General features: G+C 39.0%; 1 protein-coding gene across 1 annotated transcript in view; it reads left to right on the top strand.

The window, feature by feature from the left end:
- GMDS (GDP-mannose 4,6-dehydratase) overlaps positions 1 to 24,170 on the top strand; it is a 752,713-nt gene that overhangs the window by 249,176 nt on the left and 479,367 nt on the right. The window contains exons 5-6 of the mRNA XM_063451788.1: positions 4,359 to 4,551; positions 5,749 to 5,853. Coding sequence (XP_063307858.1) covers positions 4,359 to 4,551; positions 5,749 to 5,853 — 298 coding nt within the window. The remainder of the gene's footprint in view (positions 1 to 4,358; positions 4,552 to 5,748; positions 5,854 to 24,170) is intronic.

Here is a 24,170-nt window from a genome sequence, read left to right as displayed (position 1 = left end):
TGTTATGTCCTGATCTGTAAAACCATATAATTCAAAAAGGGAGTATTTTTTTTTTTTTCCCATGGCTGTTTGCTGAAATGTATACACTATAGTATTTAACAATGTCAAAAGCTATTCAATATCGAATTAGAATTGAGGTAATCAAGATACGATATAATATGTGTTGCTACTGAATGAGTGAAACTTGTTTATTGCAAATATTCCCATGAATCATACGTGTAACTAATAGCTATACAATAATTGTAATTTGTCACTTAAATGCTGAATACAGCCTCAACATATATTTTCCATTTAGGACAAAGTAACAAGCTGTCAGGTATTTTAGGGTGTATCTGCTGGAGGATTATTGCAACCCTTGAAGCAATATCTGATACTGAGTTGCACTTCATCCCCTCTCATTCATTAATATGACAATATTCCACTCAGCCTTAATTCCGTCACGCCGCATCCCTCATACCACTCAGAACTGCATACCTGTCAGTGTTGAATGAAGTAATCCAATTTATTTGTTAATTTATATTCTATATTTCCACCTTTCCATCTTGAAACCACAATAATACCTATTTTCATTTTAATGTTATGAAAAGGTATATTTTGGTATAATTAGTCTGTATACAAAAACCAACAGGGTCTTTGGACACATTGGGATCAGCTTTTATAAACTAAGCTAATCTATCTCTCTCTCTCTCTCTCTCTCTCTCTCTCTCTCTCTCTCTCCATTCTTTGTAGTGACAGCAGGAGGACTTGTGTTCTAGTGATTAAGACTCCAAGGCATATTGCCTGTTCATCACAGAAGCAAGGCGTCTCCTTGCTCACAGTAAAATGGCCGTTTTAATCCTGTAGTTAGAATTAATTGTTCAATATCGCACTGAAGGGTGGGCACATCATGTAAAAGCTCACATTCAAGTAGCAAAGTAACTAGTATCATGTCTATAAACAGAGTTGCCCTCTTTGTGATGTGTACATCTGGTTAGCTTTTATAGTGAAAGTCGCATTCTCCCTGTAATTGAGAGCAGAGGTGAAAAAGCACCGGCTGACCACACACTGTCATTTATAGGCTGGGGCTTATGAGTATTTAAGATGACCTTTCTGTGCATAGGAAATAATTGCTCCTAGCTTGAAAATACTGCTAGTGTTTTATGAGTGACAATCTGCTGTCAAAACACAGTATTTCAATCAACCCACTGTGCCCCTGTTATGCCAGCAACACCTTTCTGCAGCAGTGCACTTTCCTGCTGCGAATATCCCGGGCACCGTTCACATGCCAGAACACAGTGACACCTCGGTCATGGAAACATGTTACATATATATGCTGTATCAATCCTCATACTGTAGATAGTCATAATTATTAACTGGGCACAGTACTTCCTGGAAATAATGTCTTTAACCTTGCTGCTGCCAAGTATATGCCATCATCATCACCACTTTTATATAAAGCACAATTCCTGTGAATTCTCCCGCAGATATAATCCTTCCAATCCGCCAAAAGATAAACATGGTCATTGTAGAGGAATAGTCTGTGTGTGACTGCACATGTATTGTATGTGTCTGTATATGTGTGACAAGATGGAAGGAAGACCAACACGCTAATCAAACCACTAGTACATGTGCTTATGAAGTTGTGTAATCTCTGGAGGTTTTTTATGTTGACTTTGGGATTATATTCAAACGAACGCTAATTTAACAAGTATATTAACATTTTTTATGAATAAATTGCATTATTGTTGGCTGCTCCATTATTTTAGGCAAATGAAAGATTAACTTTAAAAATATTGTATTGTAAATGGTTTAGAGTCCACACTATTGTTAAATATAGTACACCTTTAAGACCTTTTTAACCCTTTTCCACTCTAAAGACATTTTAATCCAAATACCTCCTATTTATTATGGTTTCGAATGCTGGGAATTTAGAGAATATGCTTTCCTGGCTGAAACTTCAGGCAATGCTGGGGTAAGGCCATAGGTGAATATTAGCGCTGACTATTAGTGTGGGCCTAATTACAAAATGGTCATGTTTTTTTATGCCAGAATTACAAATTATAAACCAGATCTATGTCTGAAACTAGACTTTGCACCTATATATGAAACCATTCACACATGCATTCATAAATTGGGAATTTCATGTTTGTAAGATCAATGTTTACGTTCAGTCTGAGGATTAGGGGACTCTGTTGGGAAAGCAATGTGTACAATAAGACACTGTCTATGGGTCATAATGCATGTTGAACTATTGTTTAAAGGGCACAGAGAGAGGTATGGTTTGCAATGGACATGGTGCAGAGGAATTACTCATCATATGGCAGATCCAGATTGTATATAGAGTGCCAAACCAACCTTTGGTACTTCATGTGTCATTCTGATCAACCAGGTACCTCCCTGCCCACATGTGATGTGTACTTCAAAGCAGCAGCTTGTTCAAATAGATATAAACAAATCAGACATCTTGGGTATATTGCAATGTGTGGACCTGGAGCTTCAGCTCCAAACCCCCTATGCTAATTTGGCTGTAAACCCTGCTGCAATTAATTAACACACATTAATGTGCAATTACTGTTTGTTAATACATTCAATTGAACCCACTGTATTTAAAGCGGATCTGTCACCATCTGGGATCTGTACATAATTTTCTGACTAGTGCAAAGGAGGTTGTTATATTTATCTTTGAGCCAGATCATCTTCAGCCTCTGGTGCTTTATCTGCGAGCAGCCCACATTACAGTTGTACTCTCGTACATGGGTGAAAGTGCAACACTGAGGTCTATGGAGTAGACCGTGGGATCCTCCATAGACAGACAGGGTTATTTACTAAAGTGAGAATTCAAAGTTAAGGCCAATGTAGCTGACCTGAAAGGAAAGCAGACTTAGAGAATTTTTCAGATTCTGCTGTTATCACCTTACATTTGAAATTGAGTTTGAATTCTCACTTTAGTTATTAACCCTGACAGAGAGCATTTTCCCACTCATCTTCAGTTTGCAGGCTGTGAACGTGACAATGATTAACAAAACGTAGCGCTACCTTTTTGTCTCAGTATATTTTTTGACTGTGTTCATGTTATCTTTCTCTTTATCAAATTCTCATTTTGGAAGGGGGGAGAGATGACAGAGCTGCTTTAATGTACATAATCAAAATATGTCGTGTGTTTGGTCCTTGTGAGTTTAAATAATATGGTGAGGTTGATTTAAGGTGTCAAAATGGTAAAACAAACATGCTGCATTTAAAAAAAAAATAATAATACTACTTTGGACAAAATGGTAGCTACACTAGTGATGCTTGTTTTGTTCTTTTGTATTTGCTTAGAACACAAATAAATATTGTTTCTAACTGTATATATTGGGGGAATGCTTTCACTGGGTCTTCCTATAGCAGTCCTTTACGTCAAATCCAAAATTGGGTCCCCCATGCTTTGAACAGGAAACTTCCAACAAAAAACAGCAGCACTGCCCTCCGTGCTTTTAAGACCCCATGAAAGTTTAGTGAAGGGATTGTGCAGGATTATTTTTTTATATATATCACACAACAGTTGAAGAAACGATAACTATGGTAATGCTACAGTTGAAAAATCAGGCACCATGGTCATGCCTTACATAATTTGACCAAAGACTAAAACAGAACTGTCACTACATTGGAATTTTTAAAAAAATTCCAAGGTAGTGACAGTTCTGTTTTAGCCATTAAATGTAAACCCAATAGCTAACCAAAAGTTAGATATGGAGTATTATACTAAACATCTTAGCAATTTTATTTGTTTATGTACATGCATTCTTGGAATGAACCCATGCATTGCATACGCAAGAATGCCTAAAAAGCATGTGCTTGTATGGCATTTCTGTGAAGATGCTCCGGTGGCCATTACACATCCATTGCATCATGGGTGAACACATTCTGAATACAGACGTGTCACAGAAGTAGGTAGGTATTTTTTCTTCCCTCTGCAGCTCTGTTCACCCCTGTAACTGCTTCAATTTTGTTTATTGCATTGACTGAACAAGATCTTACCGTTCCATTTTATAAAACACTATCCAATACTTTTGTAATTATTCTGTATTATACTAAAGTTTGCTTTGAATGCACTATGTGAAATGTTATAGAAACAGTTAGACTCCCTCATTGGAGTGAAAGATGTGCCAACTGGTGTATCTTAATATATCACCTCTGTCTTTGAGATATGTCTGTATATTTTATCGAACTAGTCATATTATTTAGTAAATTTATATTTATACAAATCAAAGTGATATATGCTAGTAGCATTTGTAACTGAAAATAAAAGCTTTGTACATTGATTTATACACAAATGTAGGTGTTTTTTAGATTGTGGATGTTTAGAACATGTGAACGTATTATTTACTTTGTTTCCGTAGATCTCATTTGACTTGGCAGAGTATACTGCAGACGTCGATGGAGTTGGTACTTTACGTCTTCTAGATGCTATTAAAACCTGCGGCCTTATTAACTCTGTGAAGTTTTACCAAGCCTCAACCAGTGAACTGTATGGCAAGGTTCAGGAAATCCCCCAAAGGGAAACCACTCCATTTTACCCTAGGTCACCGTACGGTAAGTTGACTACTTTTTCTGATTATGCCTGTGTATAGGCCAAAGTAGCAGAGTGAGAAAAATATATAAGCGGTTTAAATTGTGCTATTCCCATTTGATTTCCCCACTGTTCTTCATGTAATCAATAGTCGCTGGTGACATACAACCCATGCCTCCCAACCTTCCTGGTTTCTCCAGGACAGTCCCTATTTTCAGGTCCTCCAACTTCCTGGCTTTGTTGCCTTGTGTTTAACTATTGGGAACACAAGGAACTGTTCCCAAAACACGCAGCTAGTGCACATCACTAGACTCACTTGCACTACAATCACAGCACTAGGACCCTGCAGAGAGTGCTTCCTGCTCAGTGAGCTGGACTGCATTCACCTCAGGCTGACTTGCCAGTAGCCATTGATGAAATCATGATTTGATGTAATACCTTTACTTGGAATAAATTCCTTATTATCTTTATAAAAGTCCTGAGAGTGCATCTCTTCATTCATCTTCATATATTTACAATGCGGGATTTCACCTAGGCATAAAACGCTGTGATTTTTTTGGAGGAAGGGTGAGTGCCAAGCTATGTATTTATATATATATATATATATATATATATATATATATATATATATATATATATATATATATATATATATATATATATATATATATATATATATATATATATATATATATATATATATATATAAAATAAAGCAGTGAAAAAGCACATGCCAACTTGTGTCATTTATTGCGCTTTTGCAGACTTTTGTAACCTCAAAATGGGTGATGTCTGAGCTTCGGTTGTGAAACCCAGCCATTCTGATTTAATCAGGATTGCCTTAAGACCACAAAACTCATTCCTCATTAATTATATGCTGCCCTTGGCTCCACTTCGCCAGCGGATTAGTGATGATCTACGTTCATTTGATCCTCTATGTCAATGTATCTTCCAGTGTCATATGATTAAAAAGTTTTAATATTACAAGTGTGTTTCAGGTGCATTCTAAGAAATGTTATTTTCTAAGCAAGGTAGACCGGTAATATAAGTGCAAGTGTTTGTAAATAATATCTTAGGAACTTTAAAAAAATGTTAACAAGCATGTTTTTGTGCTCTGTTGATTAAACCAATGCTTTCTAAATTAAAGAGTTGATTTTAAACATATGCTTGTGAATGGCTGTGGAAATTGTGGACTGATTGATGTATTTTTCTGTCTGCAGGTGCTGCCAAACTCTATGCCTATTGGATTGTGGTAAATTTCAGAGAAGCTTACAACCTGTTTGCAGTTAATGGCATTCTCTTCAACCACGAGAGCCCACGGAGAGGTGAACAGGTTTTTCTTTCTAGAGTTGTAAATAGAAATTTTGTGTTAACATGTAGATCTGTGTATTCATATGCAGGCACAGAATAATTTTACTTGCATCCCCTAGATCAGTGGTAGGCAACTGTCCGCACTCCAGATGTTGTGGACTACGTCTCCCGTGATGCTTTGCCAGTATTATGACTGTAAAAGCTTTATGGGATATGTAGTCCATAACATCTGGAGTGCCGAGGTGGTCTTCCTCTGCCATAGATAAAATCGATAGAGTAGAAACAAGGTTAGAGTAGGCTTTAGCAATATTTATAACAGTTTGCTGCCTCTTTGTCAAGTAGAAGTCAGACGTTTGGGGTCAAGTAGATGTTTGGCACAAAGATGAAATGTGAACTCAGAATAGCAAAGCATTTCAAGTTAAAGAAAAGAGGACAACAAGATCCACACAGAAACTATTACTAATTTACAAAATATGCAAGAGAATGTTTTTAAATAGCCAGTATAAATGTATTTAAAGGGATATTTCATTGCATAAACACAAAAAAAACAATAAAAATCAATGGTTGTCTGCCCCGATGAAAGCGTGTGTGCATGCATTTAATTATGTATTTTTTTCATTGGGGGTATATCTAAAAACAGATTGTAATAGCTGCAGATCTCTTGACTGCAGCCTTTGCAAGCTCTTCCCTTTTAACCCAGCCCAGACTTTCAGTAGTTGTCAAATCACAGATTTCCCAATGCAGCTCAATAAGAAGCCTTTGCAAGGCATGTGCTCTGAGCACTTGTCTGCCTCTTGAGTTGAACTCCACTGAGCTAACCAAACCAGGAAGTAACAGAACCGGTTGTCTTATTGAAAGCCAGGGGGTGTAACAAGCTTACTTTATAAAAGTATAATTTTCCGTTGAAATCTGCACTTTTTGTAAAATGGAATAAAAAGAGGACACACTCTTCACACATAAAGATAATGATCTGAAGATTCCCTTTAAATGTATAGTTTAGTTAACAAACCAATGTAACAATCTACAAGAAGAGTACTGAAATTTGAAAAGGTTTGTGTGTATTAATAGGCTACTGGTCAATTATTGTTTCTGTGAAATATATATTGACAAAGCATCGTGGAAGTTGCAGTTCTGCTATGGCTGGATGACTATATGTTGACCACCCCTCTTGCCAGATAGGCAAGAGCCGTGCGCGCATTCAAACCGCTCATAGGAAAGCATTACTCAATGCTTTCCTATGGAAGTCAGCGTTGTGAGAACCACGGAAGCGGCCTCTCGTGGCTGTCAGTGAGACAGCCACTAGAGGCTGGATTAACCCTCAGTGAAACATAGCAGTTTCAGCTATGTTTACAGCTGCAGGGTTAAAACTAGAGGGATCTGGCACCCACACCACTTCATTGAGCTGAAGTAATCTGGGTGCCTATAGTGGTCCTTTAAGTGTAATATTCTGCATGGAAACATAGTGTGTGACAAACTAAACATTTCACCAGGTAGAGAAGATATCTTGTTTTGTTTTGTTTTTCAATTTGATAAGTTAGTTATATAGAGGTAATATATGAGTTATTTTGGTACAGAGATTTATTATATAATACAATGAAATTGCAATCCTCAATTACATCTCAAGGCAAAATATAGATTTGTAAAGTAATTGGTAATATGAAATCACTGTATGTATTTATAAAGAAGATGTTAAACATATGCATGAAAATAACACTGCAGTAAATGTGTACTGGGTTTGAATAGTTTAATTTTGTATTGGTTGAAGGAAGTGCAGAGTATTTTGCATTTAACAAAACATTATCGCCATCAGGAAAGATTTAAGTGCAAAACCTTTGTGTCTGTTCAGATTTGTCCAGAACTTATCTTGGTTTGGTTTATAATTCATGAAAAAAAATATTCACATCAAGTGCTAATATAATGAACATTGCACAAATATAGGGGAACCTATTATGGAAATCAGACAATCCTGCTTTCAGTAGGTGGCATGAGACAAAGTTTAAAATAATAGATATACTACAGTAATGTCACAGGCTAAGATATTAACTCACACAGAGAGAGTTAATGAGTAAAACAAGGAACAGTTTTGGCAATTAAAGGTGCATTTATTCAATATTTTAGGTAATGACTTGCTTAGACATTTCCTATAAAGCAAGCCATTGATGTATTATTACTGCTGTTAAATTATGTTACTTCACTCAACTGCACTCTGCTCTATGGACCATTCCTAGCTCCTTGAAATATGTCACAATGCATAGCATAAGGGAGTGCTAGGTGCCAGGGTCAAGTGGTTATTGGAAAACAATTGCTTCAGTGTTCTAGGTAACCAGTATTTCCTCCCTGACTGGTTCTTTAAAACAATGCACGCTTGTACTCTGTCTGTGATAAACACCAAGGTTGTTAAAATCACTTGTATAGTGCCAGATGCCCAGCATTTCACAAGCAGCCTACTTGGTAGGCACACCCTTTTAATTCTGACCTGTTAGATCATATTTTGACCTTAGGTGGCACTGTCACCCTCCTCCCTGCAAAATTAGTATTTCAAAAAGATAAAATATTTATAAAATACTCATACTGACTGTGTTGGAATTTCACTGGAATTCCAACCTAGTCAAAATATATCCTTAGACAAAGTAGGGACCACTTTGTCTGATATTTTGTCCTCTAGTGGAAGCTACCACCATCTCTAACTGTCCTAGCCGACACCAGTGATGGGTGCAGAGTTATTAGCTGTGTCTATGGAGCATGTGTGAGGGTACAGCAGTGACGTTGGCTCTTGGCGCTGAAACACCAGGGGCAGAAGAGGACCATCCGAAAGAAGATGGCCGCTCCCCTCCCCGAGGGACACGTTCAGGTATTTAAATCTCACCATTACCTGCGCATTTATCTGCACACACCCCAGCCAAATTATGCAAAGTCCCCAGACAGTGACAGTGCTGCTTTAAACAGCAATGTAGACATATAGTCAGGCAGAGACATAGCGTGTGAAACAGGTCAAACCATGTAGGAATTTTGCATTGCATTTTAATCACCCATTAGAACTCAATAAAATACAATCTAGCACTAGCAGCTTATATTTTATGCTACATTAATTAGAAGTAAATAAAAAAAAAATCCTAAAAATAACTAGTAATTATGTTGAATTAATGAGAATTTAATATAGTACAGAATGGGAAATATATGTTGCGGTATTCTGAAACCCCATAAATCGCTGAGTAAGAGAACATTTCTGGTGGTAATTCCATATAATAATTTTAATATTTTCTTCCCAAACCTAAATTTCATGTGGTCTTATTAGTTGAGGGGAACAAGACCGTATATGTACACGTGCTGTTTATGTATTTATTTATTTTTGTCTATTACTATATGTACTTTTTAATGTAATTATGTATTTTCAGTTTGAAGGTGATATCTATGTAGTTGTCAATGGGATTCCTTACATTAGCACCATCATTTTGTTTTTAAATAAGTAGTTGCGTTATTTCACTATATCATTATATAATTTTGAATCACATGCCAAACTCCATCAGATAGATGACATAATCCAGAAGACCACAAAGATTTTTCAGTCGAATTAGGAAGAGTACATATAAAAACATTTTGGAATGTCATGTGGTCAGCAGGCCTTTGGATTCATAGAACATCCTATGTTTAATATTACTGTATTAATGCATTTCTGTTCCGTAGAAAATCATTACCACTTTCAGTCAATCAAATTTTACTTTTTTTTGTTCTTTGTTTCCTTATAAGACACATGATAGAACATTACTCCAGTGCTCTGTGACATCTATTTTAACAATTTGTACTCACACACACAGACAGATATATATATATATATATATATATATATATATATATTTTTATGTATTTTAATATTCCGCTAAAACATTTTTCTTTTTACATTTTGGCCTAAAGGGACGGAGTTCCTATCACATTTCCAGATTCCCAGGCTCCATGTTCATTACATGTGCAAAATATTCCCAGGGTAAGGTGATGATGACATCAGTGTAAATAGTTTTTTTTTTTCTGACTGGCTGACCTCTCCCATGCCATGTTTATGAGCGTAGATGGAGGTTTCAGAAACGTTTGTAAAATTATTCTCCATCCTTCCTCATTCAGACAGACCAGAATACTTGTATGATAACAAGTAGGTGCAGACGCTGCTTTTGGCGGATAAACATTTGCACACATTTAGATCTGGAAAAACTGTTTCTTAAGAGAGCATTGTACATAGACGTACATCTGTAGAACACGTGTAAAGCTTGTTACCATGTTTTCACAGGCATGTGAATGAAAGTGTGTTTTTTAGGATCTTGCTAAAATATAGTTTCCTCTTGTATGGAAGTGTTTTTTTTTAAATAATAATAATTATATATAGTTTATGTGTGTGTATGTATGTGCATGTTTTTATTATATATATATATAGTATAGTTTTTAATTACTCCATTACGATATAGATAGATATACATATATCATAAGCCATTATCCCTCCTCCACCAAACTACAGTTGGTGCAGGCGTTCTACTGGCTTCTGCCAAATCCAGACTCGCCCATCAGACTGCCAAACAGAGACACAGGATTTTTTCATCCACAGAACATGTTTCCACTACTCCAGAGTCCAATGGCAGCGTGCTATACACCACTCGTTCTGACGCTTGGCTTTGTACTTGTTGATGTGAGGCTTGCATGCAGCTGCTCTGCCATGGAAACCTATAGCATGAAGCTCCCGCTGCACAGTTTTTGTACTGATATTTATGTCAGAGGAACTTTGGAACTCTTCCGCTATAGGATCAGCAGATCATTGGCGACTTTTACGCACGATGCGCCTCAGCACTTTATGACCCTTCTTTGTGACTTTACATGGTTTTCCGCTTCGTGGCTAGGTGCTTGAGCTTATACACCTGTGGCAATGGGTCTGTTTGAAACACCTGAATTCAATAATTAACAGGTGTGTCCCAATAACTTTGTCGTGTGTGTGGGTGTGTTTTTTTTTTTTTTGCTTTTACAAAGTTGTTCAATTAAAGGGAAGGTTCCCTCTCCCTCCCACCCCCCAATCCCCGGTTACTGAAGGGGTGAAAACCCCTTCAGTCACCTGAGGCAGCGACGATGTCCCTCGTCGCTGTCTCCTCCTCCGCGCCGCTCCTCCTTCTTACTCCGTCGGCCGGTTGGCGAGACTGATCCCGCCCATCGGGCGAGGAGACCTAATGCGCATGCGCGACAATGCTGCGCATGCGCATTAGGTCTCTCCATAGGAAAGCATTGAAAACGAATTTCAATGCTTTCCTATGGGGATTTGAGCGAAGCTGGAGGTCCTCACACAGCGTGCGGGCGTCCAGCGATGCTCTAGCACAGATAATCTGTGCTATAGAGCAGGAAGTTCCCTCTAGTGGCTGTCTAGTAGACAGCCACTAGAGGTGGAGTTAACCCTGCAAGGTAATTATTGCAGTTTATAAAAAACTGCAATAATTACACGTGCAGGGTTAAGAGTAGTGGGAGTTGGCACCCAGACCACTCCAATTAGCAGAAGTGGTCTGGGTGCCTGGAGTGTCCCTTTAAGAGACAGTTGTAGGTACAAGTCAACAATAATTGAGATATTACCAATTCTCAAGAAATGAACATAAAAATAAGAAACTCAAAAGGGAAACAAAAAACATTATCATACAGCTACATGTCTCGTATGACCAGTTAATAGAAAGGACCTTGCAATGCATATGTGAACGCTTTGCTTAATAGTGGAGTTAACACTATCTGCTCTGAGTGGAGGATACAAATTGGAACCGAGGCTGCCAAATTTTATCAGACATGGATCTTTGAGAAGTTTGACTTTTTCTAATAAACTGGGAAGACAAAGCCCAGTGGTTCATATAACATTTTTGGATAAACTGTAAAAATATATCTATTTCCAGAATATTAAAATACAAAAATATATCCTATATAAAACAAGAAATCAGTACATCAAAATATCACAAAATTAAAATTTTTACATAATTTTAAGAGTTTATCAAAAAATATTAAATAATTTGAAAATGTTATCCAGCAATATTAAAGACCTATGTGTTATAGGGCTATCTAAAATATTCGCTAAGACCAACTTTAAGCATCAGATAAGGAGGAGGACTAGAGAGAATGTCTTTTCACTATTATGGTGAACTAAACATTAAATTTTTAAGCAATTTGATGAAAGTAACAGATAAAGCCAACCAACACAGGTATATTTCTGACTTGGCTATGTTGGACTTGGCTATGTTGGATTTAATTTAGCAAACTGGATTTTCAATTCACCGTTTAGCAATAAAAACTTCTAATTTGAGCTTTTAGAAATTCAGAGTGAATTTAAAATTTTAGACCTATATAGTTAAAATGAATGCAAAGCTGAGTTTTCAAATATTCCTTCCATTTTGACTATTGTGGCCTAAAATTTGTATTCAAGTTTGATTTCCAACAGCATTTCAGTAAATAACTATGTGAGAATGCATCCCATACTATCCTTTTTAGTGAACAAAAGGTTAAAAAGCCCTTTTATGTTCTTTTTGTAAAAATGAAGTCATTTAATGAAGACGATTCTAGATGGCTGATCCTGTCACATATTTTAGTGTGTGAATGGATTAGAAACAGTAAAGATTAAAGTGACAGAGCACATACTTCTGTATCTATGTTAAAGCCATGCCAGACGAGACAGTACAAACTCATATATTAACGCTGCACAGAAATCAATGGTGATACACATTGAGAACAAACGAAACAGATGACTGGGAGAAGGTTGTTTGTACATGCACATTCCATTATTTTGACACAGCGATAAGCTACGGGAACAAGAAAACTCAGATTGTACACATGGCGTCAAAGCTTGGCAATCAATGAAGATTTAGAGAGCGGAGAGCTTTGTGGAGCCAAATACCGTTGCTCACTGGGATAGTTTTATAAAACATTTCAAAGCATATTTTATTCTTTTTTTTTTTTTTAAACAATTTAAAGGATTACTCCAACTATCAAGACCACTTCTGCTTTTTTAAGTGGTCATGGTAATATGAGTCAGCATGTGCAGTGTTTCAGCTTGAAACACTGCACATCCATAGATATTTTTTAATTGTGTGCTGGGAGACAGATGTACCCCCAGCACAGATTACATAAACAGCCCAGAACTCTGTTCCTCCTACCCCCTCTGCTATTTGTTTAAACTCCCCTCCCTCTTGCTCCATTCCCTCCTTCACTACCTCTCCCTGGCTCAGAGCATGCACATGCGCCTTGAGCTGTTAAAATTGTCCAAGCCTTTGATTGGATCTCGACGTGACTCCCCTGACAATATGAGAGGGTGTGCTGTGCAGTAAACTACATTTTACAATGCTCTTTGCCAATAGAGCAATATTCTGTTAACTATAGAGAAGGTTTGGATAAGTATTGAAATATATATATATATATATAGAAAGTAAGAATCAGGAGCACTCGCTTGGATTTTTCAACAGTGGATCAAGTGTTTAATCACAACTTTAACATCAACGTTTCGACCCTTCAGGGTCTTTATCAAGATAGTGATAATGCACATAGCATACAAATATATACACAAAAGTGAGTGATTAACTTACCCCACCTGTGTGAAGTGATTCCGGAAGTGCAATTAGCCGGGCGGAGTGTGTGTGGAAAAATGAGAAAGTCCGCATCATGACGTTCATGCGTGCGTGCGCGATGACGTGCGTGCGTGCGTGATGACGTGCGTGCGTGGAAACGTGCCCCCCCGCGTGATGACATCATCACGAGAGAAATAACCATGGTAACAACACAATCCCAGTGTAGCTACCCATACCAAGGAGGAACAAATTAAAAGAATAAAAGAATTCTATATACAGCTAGAGAGGGAAGAAGATATATAGACATGTGTAGCCATACCATAAATTAAGACCCACAATGGTAACTAAGTAAGCAAACCCAAAGGAAGTGTGGACATAAGGTGAGTATGTGTACTGAATCAAACCCAATATATGGGAAAGTAAGTCCTAAAATAATAGGATCTAAACCAGGAAAATGCAATAACGCAAGTGCCCATAAGACAACATGGAATATCTGTGCATGTATAAGTGTGGAAGAAATGTAAGAAATCTGACAACAGTGTGTGTATAAATCTGAAAGTGAGATCTGGAATGTGTGAACCATAAGAAGGAGGGATAAGTCCTACCCTGCAGGTGAGCCAATATGTGTGAGAGCAAAGAAAAAAGAAAGAAAGAAAAAGACCAAAAAGAAATAAAGAAAAGTGAAGAAATGAGCCAATGAAGATACCTCCGTCCCCATAGCAAATACAAGAACCCCAATGAAAACACATAACAACATAAACAAGTCTGCATCCCCGGGTTAAATAATCTATAGCTGTAACCAATTGGTAGACCTCACTATAAGCCTGTCCATATATATAAAAATGTGAATAATACTGGCCCCCTATCTCTTGAATAGGAGAGAGCCCATAAGGTTAGAACAGCTTGTCAAATATCTCCATAATAGACCCTCACTGCCCTCCTAACCTCAAGATCTAAGGAAAGAAGGAAAACAATATAAAAACCCTACGTAACAGGACATAGCCGATGAAGAATAGTACAAAAGAATGTATACCAAAGCAAACGTCTTGATTATAGACGTATGGCCCGTCTCGAGCCAGCCTGGCCCTGATGATAAACTTCTCTAAACAAAAACTACAAACCAATACATGATAGCGATCAGCTTTTGGAAAACGGAAGATCCAAATCAAAGGAAAAGAGAACAAAACCAATCTAGATAATCTAACGAGTATCTAAAAATGAAGAAAATGAGATATACTCATTAAGTCCCCTGGGTTGTAGGGTGTCCAATCGTTTGATCCAAAAGGTCTCTTTCTGGAGTAGTAGTTTGGATCGATCCCCACCTCTCATGAGGGTTGGTATCACATCGATGGCGATAAATTTCAAGGTGGGTAGTCTATGGTTAAATTCCAAGAAGTGCTTGGCCACCGGCTTGTCTGTTTTCCCATCTCTATAGGCTGTCATAATTGATGATCGGTGCCCCCTGATTCTGTCTCGGAGTGTGAGATCCGTCTTCCCCACGTAGCATAATCCACATGGGCATGAGATGAGATATATCACGTGGTCTGTCAGGCAAGAGATATAATGATTAATCTTGTATCTAGTGCCCGAGTGTGGATGTGCAAATGTAGAACCAGGTAGCATATGTCCACACGTGACACATCCCGTACACCTGAAGCACCCCATCTTAGTGGGTTTAGTAGAAGTCAGCTTTTCTCTTGGTAAATCTGTTTTCATCAGTAGATCCTTGAGACTTTTATTCCTACTATAGGCAATTCTAGGGGGATTGGAGAAAATGGTACTCAGAGAGTTGTCAGCAGATAGAATATCCCAGCGTTTTTTAATACTCCGTGAGATGTTCCCACTGGCTGAATTGAATGTCATCGGGATCGTAATTTGTGGGACATTGTATCGGGTGGTGCCTTTGACATAGATCTCTCGTGCCCGTTTAAGGGCTTGTTCAAGCGTATCCTTATAGTATCCCCTTTCCAAGAATGCTCTTTGCATCATCCCAAGTTGTGTTTCACAATTTGTGCTGTCGGAATTGTTCCTCAGTACCCTGAGGAATTGGGAGATGGGTAAAGACTTTTTTAATGCCTGAGGGTGAAAGCTCGTGGAGTGCAATAACGTATTCCGGTCAGATGGTTTCTTATATAGGCTATAGCCAATTTTGTTGTGACATTTGTATACTTCTACATCCAAGAATTGTATCTTGTCAGTGCTCCAATGAAGTGTGAGTTCCACAGGGGATTCATCATTATTGATCACATTAATCATGGACTGTAGTTCTTCCACTGCTCCAGACCAAATGATAAAAATATCGTCCACAAACCTGTGGTATGAAATAATGTGGGCACTAAACATATCCAAAATCTTGTTACGCTCAAAAATGTACATGTAGCAGTTGGCGTAGGATGGAGCTATGGCCGATCCCATCGCAGTTCCCCGAAGTTGTATATAGAAATTCTTTTCAAATCTGAAATAATTATGAAACAATAGAAACTCCAAACATTCTAACAAGAATTCTATGGGGGGGCCATGGTAACAGTTGCTCTCGCATAACCAAGTACGAAGTGCTGCCATCCCTGCATCATGCGGGATAATCGTAAACAGACTTTTCACATCAATAGTAGCAAATATTACTGGTGAATCTGGTAAAGTGAGCTCTTTGATCTTCCCCAGGAAATCCTGAGTGTCCTTCAGGGATGTAGGTATGGTCTCAATGCTAGTTTTACAATGGTAATCCACAAATTTAGCCAAGGGTTCTAATAGACCCCCTCTTGCCGAAACGATCGGTCTGCCCGGAGGTGTATTGGGGTTCTTGTGTACCTTCGGTAATGTGTACAATACCGGGATTTTCGGGTGTTCATTTATCAGGTATGCCGCCGTGTATTCATCAATCCATCCTGAAGCCATACCTTGGTCCACTAATATTCGAAGTTTTTTCAAAAAAGAGGTGGTAGGATCAAAGGTGATCATCTGGTATGTAACATTGTCACTCAATTGGTTGAGAATTTCAGCTCTATAATCCGAGTAGTTTTGGATGACTATGGCACCTCCTTTATCCGCTGGTCGAATCGTTATAGTATGGTCTTTCTTCAGATCCTGCAATGCCACTTTCTCCCCAGCAGTCATGTTTTCTCCCATAGGTTTATGCTGGAGAAGAGTCTGGTTTATATCTTGTCGGATTAGTTGTCCAAACGTCTTAATTGAGGCCTGAGAGGTTTTCGGTTCCCATATGTTCTTCAATTTAAATGGATGTTTTTCTTTATTGCCCCATTGGTCCCGTGTAATGTTCAAATTGAGAGTACGGTTCATCTTAAATAATTCAACATCCAATGCGAACTTATCTGGTTTAGAAAATGGTACAAATGTCAGTCCCTTAGACAGTATGCTAATGTGATCCCTTGTTAACTGTTTAGTTGATAGGTTGAATACGGGGTTTATTTCTTCTTCATTGGTGGTTTGGACCTGAGTTTTATAGATCCTGCCCCTCTGTCCCCTCCTGATAGGTCTATGTTTGTGTTTGCTCTTGCTGCCAATGTTGATGGTGGTGGGTCGTTGGGGTGTTGTCCCCCACCTAAAAAATGTTGGGAGGAATCATATCTCATTTGGGTTCCCATTCGTTGCCTTGAGTCTGCGCCCTCAGTTTCAGACATTGATTCTGCAGAGCTAGTATCAATGGACATGAATTGTGGTTTCCTAATCCTCATTTTCTGCCGTGGAAATTGCGGTCTCCGTCTCTCTCCCCCACATAACCAGTGATATACCTGATGATGCGTGTAGTCGTGATCAACCTTTGCCAGTTTTTGCTTCTTAAATTTAATCAAATCGTTTCTATATCGCATAATCTCATCTTGTAGTTTAATCATCTGTTGTGCAGAAGCTGAAGCCGTTATTAGTGATGTATTGGATGTTTCCACCTTGTTAATCGACTCTTTGACTACCACCAATTCATTCTTCACCTCCTCCACAGTGATAATCATCCAATCTAAAGCACACTTATTGGCTATACCAGCCCATTTGCGACAAAATTCAGGGTTCTGTCTGCCGATGGTAGGTGCATTGCGTACCCTAAATCCTCTAGGGATCCTTTTGGATCTATAGTAATCAGAGATAAATATCCCGTGCAGATCCAAATCTACTTCTCGCCTTTTTAACTTGATCAGTTCATTATATACATCCCTGATGGAATCCACATGCTGTAATTCATCAGTGCCCTTCGGCCACAAAATATTCTCTGCCTCCGCTTCTGAGATTTGTAGTATCTCGGCAGTGTCCACTAGGGCCCCAGCCCTAAGTAAAAAATCCTCCATGGAAAAGTGCTTGATCAAAGATCAAGTGGAATCAATCCCCAAACTTGATGGTAGTAAGATAATATAGGTAAATAATACGGTGGTGCTAACAGAGAGTGTGTGGCAAGCACACTTACAATATATTTAGTCCAGACTCTGGCACTCAACCTTAAAGCAACATATATGCAATGTATATTACCAGGGTGCCTCCAGGCCAGTAGATAGAAAGTAAGAATCAGGAGCACTCGCTTGGATTTTTCAACAGTGGATCAAGTGTTTAATCACAACTTTAACATCAACGTTTCGACCCTTCAGGGTCTTTATCAAGATAGTGATAATGCACATAGCATACAAATATATACACAAAAGTGAGTGATTAACTTACCCCACCTGTGTGAAGTGATTCCGGAAGTGCAATTAGCCGGGCGGAGTGTGTGTGGAAAAATGAGAAAGTCCGCATCATGACGTTCATGCGTGCGTGCGCGATGACGTGCGTGCGTGCGTGATGACGTGCGTGCGTGGAAACGTGCCCCCCCGCGTGATGACATCATCACGAGAGAAATAACCATGGTAACAACACAATCCCAGTGTAGCTACCCATACCAAGGAGGAACAAATTAAAAGAATAAAAGAATTCTATATACAGCTAGAGAGGGAAGAAGATATATAGACATGTGTAGCCATACCATAAATTAAGACCCACAATGGTAACTAAGTAAGCAAACCCAAAGGAAGTGTGGACATAAGGTGAGTATGTGTACTGAATCAAACCCAATATATGGGAAAGTAAGTCCTAAAATAATAGGATCTAAACCAGGAAAATGCAATAACGCAAGTGCCCATAAGACAACATGGAATATCTGTGCATGTATAAGTGTGGAAGAAATGTAAGAAATCTGACAACAGTGTGTGTATAAATCTGAAAGTGAGATCTGGAATGTGTGAACCATAAGAAGGAGGGATAAGTCCTACCCTGCAGGTGAGCCAATATGTGTGAGAGCAAAGAAAAAAGAAAGAAAGAAAAAGACCAAAAAGAAATAAAGAAAAGTGAAGAAATGAGCCAATGAAGATACCTCCGTCCCCATAGCAAATACAAGAACCCCAATGAAAACACATAACAACATAAACAAGTCTGCATCCCCGGGTTAAATAATCTATAGCTGTAACCAATTGGTTACAGCTATAGATTATTTAACCCGGGGATGCAGACTTGTTTATGTTGTTATGTGTTTTCATTGGGGTTCTTGTATTTGCTATGGGGACGGAGGTATCTTCATTGGCTCATTTCTTCACTTTTCTTTATTTCTTTTTGGTCTTTTTCTTTCTTTCTTTTTTCTTTGCTCTCACACATATTGGCTCACCTGCAGGGTAGGACTTATCCCTCCTTCTTATGGTTCACACATTCCAGATCTCACTTTCAGATTTATACACACACTGTTGTCAGATTTCTTACATTTCTTCCACACTTATACATGCACAGATATTCCATGTTGTCTTATGGGCACTTGCGTTATTGCATTTTCCTGGTTTAGATCCTATTATTTTAGGACTTACTTTCCCATATATTGGGTTTGATTCAGTACACATACTCACCTTATGTCCACACTTCCTTTGGGTTTGCTTACTTAGTTACCATTGTGGGTCTTAATTTATGGTATGGCTACACATGTCTATATATCTTCTTCCCTCTCTAGCTGTATATAGAATTCTTTTATTCTTTTAATTTGTTCCTCCTTGGTATGGGTAGCTACACTGGGATTGTGTTGTTACCATGGTTATTTCTCTCGTGATGATGTCATCACGCGGGGGGGCACGTTTCCACGCACGCACGTCATCACGCACGCACGCACGTCATCGCGCACGCACGCATGAACGTCATGATGCGGACTTTCTCATTTTTCCACACACACTCCGCCCGGCTAATTGCACTTCCGGAATCACTTCACACAGGTGGGGTAAGTTAATCACTCACTTTTGTGTATATATTTGTATGCTATGTGCATTATCACTATCTTGATAAAGACCCTGAAGGGTCGAAACGTTGATGTTAAAGTTGTGATTAAACACTTGATCCACTGTTGAAAAATCCAAGCGAGTGCTCCTGATTCTTACTTTCTATCTACTGGCCTGGAGGCACCCTGGTAATATACATTGCATATATGTTGCTTTAAGGTTGAGTGCCAGAGTCTGGACTAAATATATTGTAAGTGTGCTTGCCACACACTCTCTGTTAGCACCACCGTATTATTTACCTATATTATCTTACTACCATCAAGTTTGGGGATTGATTCCACTTGATCTTTGATCAAGCACTTTTCCATGGAGGATTTTTTACTTAGGGCTGGGGCCCTAGTGGACACTGCCGAGATACTACAAATCTCAGAAGCGGAGGCAGAGAATATTTTGTGGCCGAAGGGCACTGATGAATTACAGCATGTGGATTCCATCAGGGATGTATATAATGAACTGATCAAGTTAAAAAGGCGAGAAGTAGATTTGGATCTGCACGGGATATTTATCTCTGATTACTATAGATCCAAAAGGATCCCTAGAGGATTTAGGGTACGCAATGCACCTACCATCGGCAGACAGAACCCTGAATTTTGTCGCAAATGGGCTGGTATAGCCAATAAGTGTGCTTTAGATTGGATGATTATCACTGTGGAGGAGGTGAAGAATGAATTGGTGGTAGTCAAAGAGTCGATTAACAAGGTGGAAACATCCAATACATCACTAATAACGGCTTCAGCTTCTGCACAACAGATGATTAAACTACAAGATGAGATTATGCGATATAGAAACGATTTGATTAAATTTAAGAAGCAAAAACTGGCAAAGGTTGATCACGACTACACGCATCATCAGGTATATCACTGGTTATGTGGGGGAGAGAGACGGAGACCGCAATTTCCACGGCAGAAAATGAGGATTAGGAAACCACAATTCATGTCCATTGATACTAGCTCTGCAGAATCAATGTCTGAAACTGAGGGCGCAGACTCAAGGCAACGAATGGGAACCCAAATGAGATATGATTCCTCCCAACATTTTTTAGGTGGGGGACAACACCCCAACGACCCACCACCATCAACATTGGCAGCAAGAGCAAACACAAACATAGACCTATCAGGAGGGGACAGAGGGGCAGGATCTATAAAACTCAGGTCCAAACCACCAATGAAGAAGAAATAAACCCCGTATTCAACCTATCAACTAAACAGTTAACAAGGGATCACATTAGCATACTGTCTAAGGGACTGACATTTGTACCATTTTCTAAACCAGATAAGTTCGCATTGGATGTTGAATTATTTAAGATGAACCGTACTCTCAATTTGAACATTACACGGGACCAATGGGGCAATAAAGAAAAACATCCATTTAAATTGAAGAACATATGGGAACCGAAAACCTCTCAGGCCTCAATTAAGACGTTTGGACAACTAATCCGACAAGATATAAACCAGACTCTTCTCCAGCATAAACCTATGGGAGAAAACATGACTGCTGGGGAGAAAGTGGCATTGCAGGATCTGAAGAAAGACCATACTATAACGATTCGACCAGCGGATAAAGGAGGTGCCATAGTCATCCAAAACTACTCGGATTATAGAGCTGAAATTCTCAACCAATTGAGTGACAATGTTACATACCAGATGATCACCTTTGATCCTACCACCTCTTTTTTGAAAAAACTTCGAATATTAGTGGACCAAGGTATGGCTTCAGGATGGATTGATGAATACACGGCGGCATACCTGATAAATGAACACCCGAAAATCCCGGTATTGTACACATTACCGAAGGTACACAAGAACCCCAATACACCTCCGGGCAGACCGATCGTTTCGGCAAGAGGGGGTCTATTAGAACCCTTGGCTAAATTTGTGGATTACCATTGTAAAACTAGCATTGAGACCATACCTACATCCCTGAAGGACACTCAGGATTTCCTGGGGAAGATCAAAGAGCTCACTTTACCAGATTCACCAGTAATATTTGCTACTATTGATGTGAAAAGTCTGTTTACGATTATCCCGCATGATGCAGGGATGGCAGCACTTCGTACTTGGTTATGCGAGAGCAACTGTTACCATGGCCCCCCCATAGAATTCTTGTTAGAATGTTTGGAGTTTCTATTGTTTCATAATTATTTCAGATTTGAAAAGAATTTCTATATACAACTTCGGGGAACTGCGATGGGATCGGCCATAGCTCCATCCTACGCCAACTGCTACATGTACATTTTTGAGCGTAACAAGATTTTGGATATGTTTAGTGCCCACATTATTTCATACCACAGGTTTGTGGACGATATTTTTATCATTTGGTCTGGAGCAGTGGAAGAACTACAGTCCATGATTAATGTGATCAATAATGATGAATCCCCTGTGGAACTCACACTTCATTGGAGCACTGACAAGATACAATTCTTGGATGTAGAAGTATACAAATGTCACAACAAAATTGGCTATAGCCTATATAAGAAACCATCTGACCGGAATACGTTATTGCACTCCACGAGCTTTCACCCTCAGGCATTAAAAAAGTCTTTACCCATCTCCCAATTCCTCAGGGTACTGAGGAACAATTCCGACAGCACAAATTGTGAAACACAACTTGGGATGATGCAAAGAGCATTCTTGGAAAGGGGATACTATAAGGATACGCTTGAACAAGCCCTTAAACGGGCACGAGAGATCTATGTCAAAGGCACCACCCGATACAATGTCCCACAAATTACGATCCCGATGACATTCAATTCAGCCAGTGGGAACATCTCACGGAGTATTAAAAAACGCTGGGATATTCTATCTGCTGACAACTCTCTGAGTACCATTTTCTCCAATCCCCCTAGAATTGCCTATAGTAGGAATAAAAGTCTCAAGGATCTACTGATGAAAACAGATTTACCAAGAGAAAAGCTGACTTCTACTAAACCCACTAAGATGGGGTGCTTCAGGTGTACGGGATGTGTCACGTGTGGACATATGCTACCTGGTTCTACATTTGCACATCCACACTCGGGCACTAGATACAAGATTAATCATTATATCTCTTGCCTGACAGACCACGTGATATATCTCATCTCATGCCCATGTGGATTATGCTACGTGGGGAAGACGGATCTCACACTCCGAGACAGAATCAGGGGGCACCGATCATCAATTATGACAGCCTATAGAGATGGGAAAACAGACAAGCCGGTGGCCAAGCACTTCTTGGAATTTAACCATAGACTACCCACCTTGAAATTTATCGCCATCGATGTGATACCAACCCTCATGAGAGGTGGGGATCGATCCAAACTACTACTCCAGAAAGAGACCTTTTGGATCAAACGATTGGACACCCTACAACCCAGGGGACTTAATGAGTATATCTCATTTTCTTCATTTTTAGATACTCGTTAGATTATCTAGATTGGTTTTGTTCTCTTTTCCTTTGATTTGGATCTTCCGTTTTCCAAAAGCTGATCGCTATCATGTATTGGTTTGTAGTTTTTGTTTAGAGAAGTTTATCATCAGGGCCAGGCTGGCTCGAGACGGGCCATACGTCTATAATCAAGACGTTTGCTTTGGTATACATTCTTTTGTACTATTCTTCATCGGCTATGTCCTGTTACGTAGGGTTTTTATATTGTTTTCCTTCTTTCCTTAGATCTTGAGGTTAGGAGGGCAGTGAGGGTCTATTATGGAGATATTTGACAAGCTGTTCTAACCTTATGGGCTCTCTCCTATTCAAGAGATAGGGGGCCAGTATTATTCACATTTTTATATATATGGACAGGCTTATAGTGAGGTCTACCAATTGGTTACAGCTATAGATTATTTAACCCGGGGATGCAGACTTGTTTATGTTGTTATGTGTTTTCATTGGGGTTCTTGTATTTGCTATGGGGACGGAGGTATCTTCATTGGCTCATTTCTTCACTTTTCTTTATTTCTTTTTGGTCTTTTTCTTTCTTTCTTTTTTCTTTGCTCTCACACATATTGGCTCACCTGCAGGGTAGGACTTATCCCTCCTTCTTATGGTTCACACATTCCAGATCTCACTTTCAGATTTATACACACACTGTTGTCAGATTTCTTACATTTCTTCCACACTTATACATGCACAGATATTCCATGTTGTCTTATGGGCACTTGCGTTATTGCATTTTCCTGGTTTAGATCCTATTATTTTAGGACTTACTTTCCCATATATTGGGTTTGATTCAGTACACATACTCACCTTATGTCCACACTTCCTTTGGGTTTGCTTACTTAGTTACCATTGTGGGTCTTAATTTATGGTATGGCTACACATGTCTATATATCTTCTTCCCTCTCTAGCTGTATATAGAATTCTTTTATTCTTTTAATTTGTTCCTCCTTGGTATGGGTAGCTACACTGGGATTGTGTTGTTACCATGGTTATTTCTCTCGTGATGATGTCATCACGCGGGGGGGCACGTTTCCACGCACGCACGTCATCACGCACGCACGCACGTCA

Source organism: Pelobates fuscus, chromosome 4, assembly GCF_036172605.1.
Source record: "Pelobates fuscus isolate aPelFus1 chromosome 4, aPelFus1.pri, whole genome shotgun sequence".
Classification (NCBI taxonomy): Eukaryota; Metazoa; Chordata; class Amphibia; order Anura; family Pelobatidae; genus Pelobates; species Pelobates fuscus.
The sequence above is the reverse complement of the archived record's forward strand: the minus strand, read 5'-3'. Positions and strand labels throughout refer to the sequence as shown.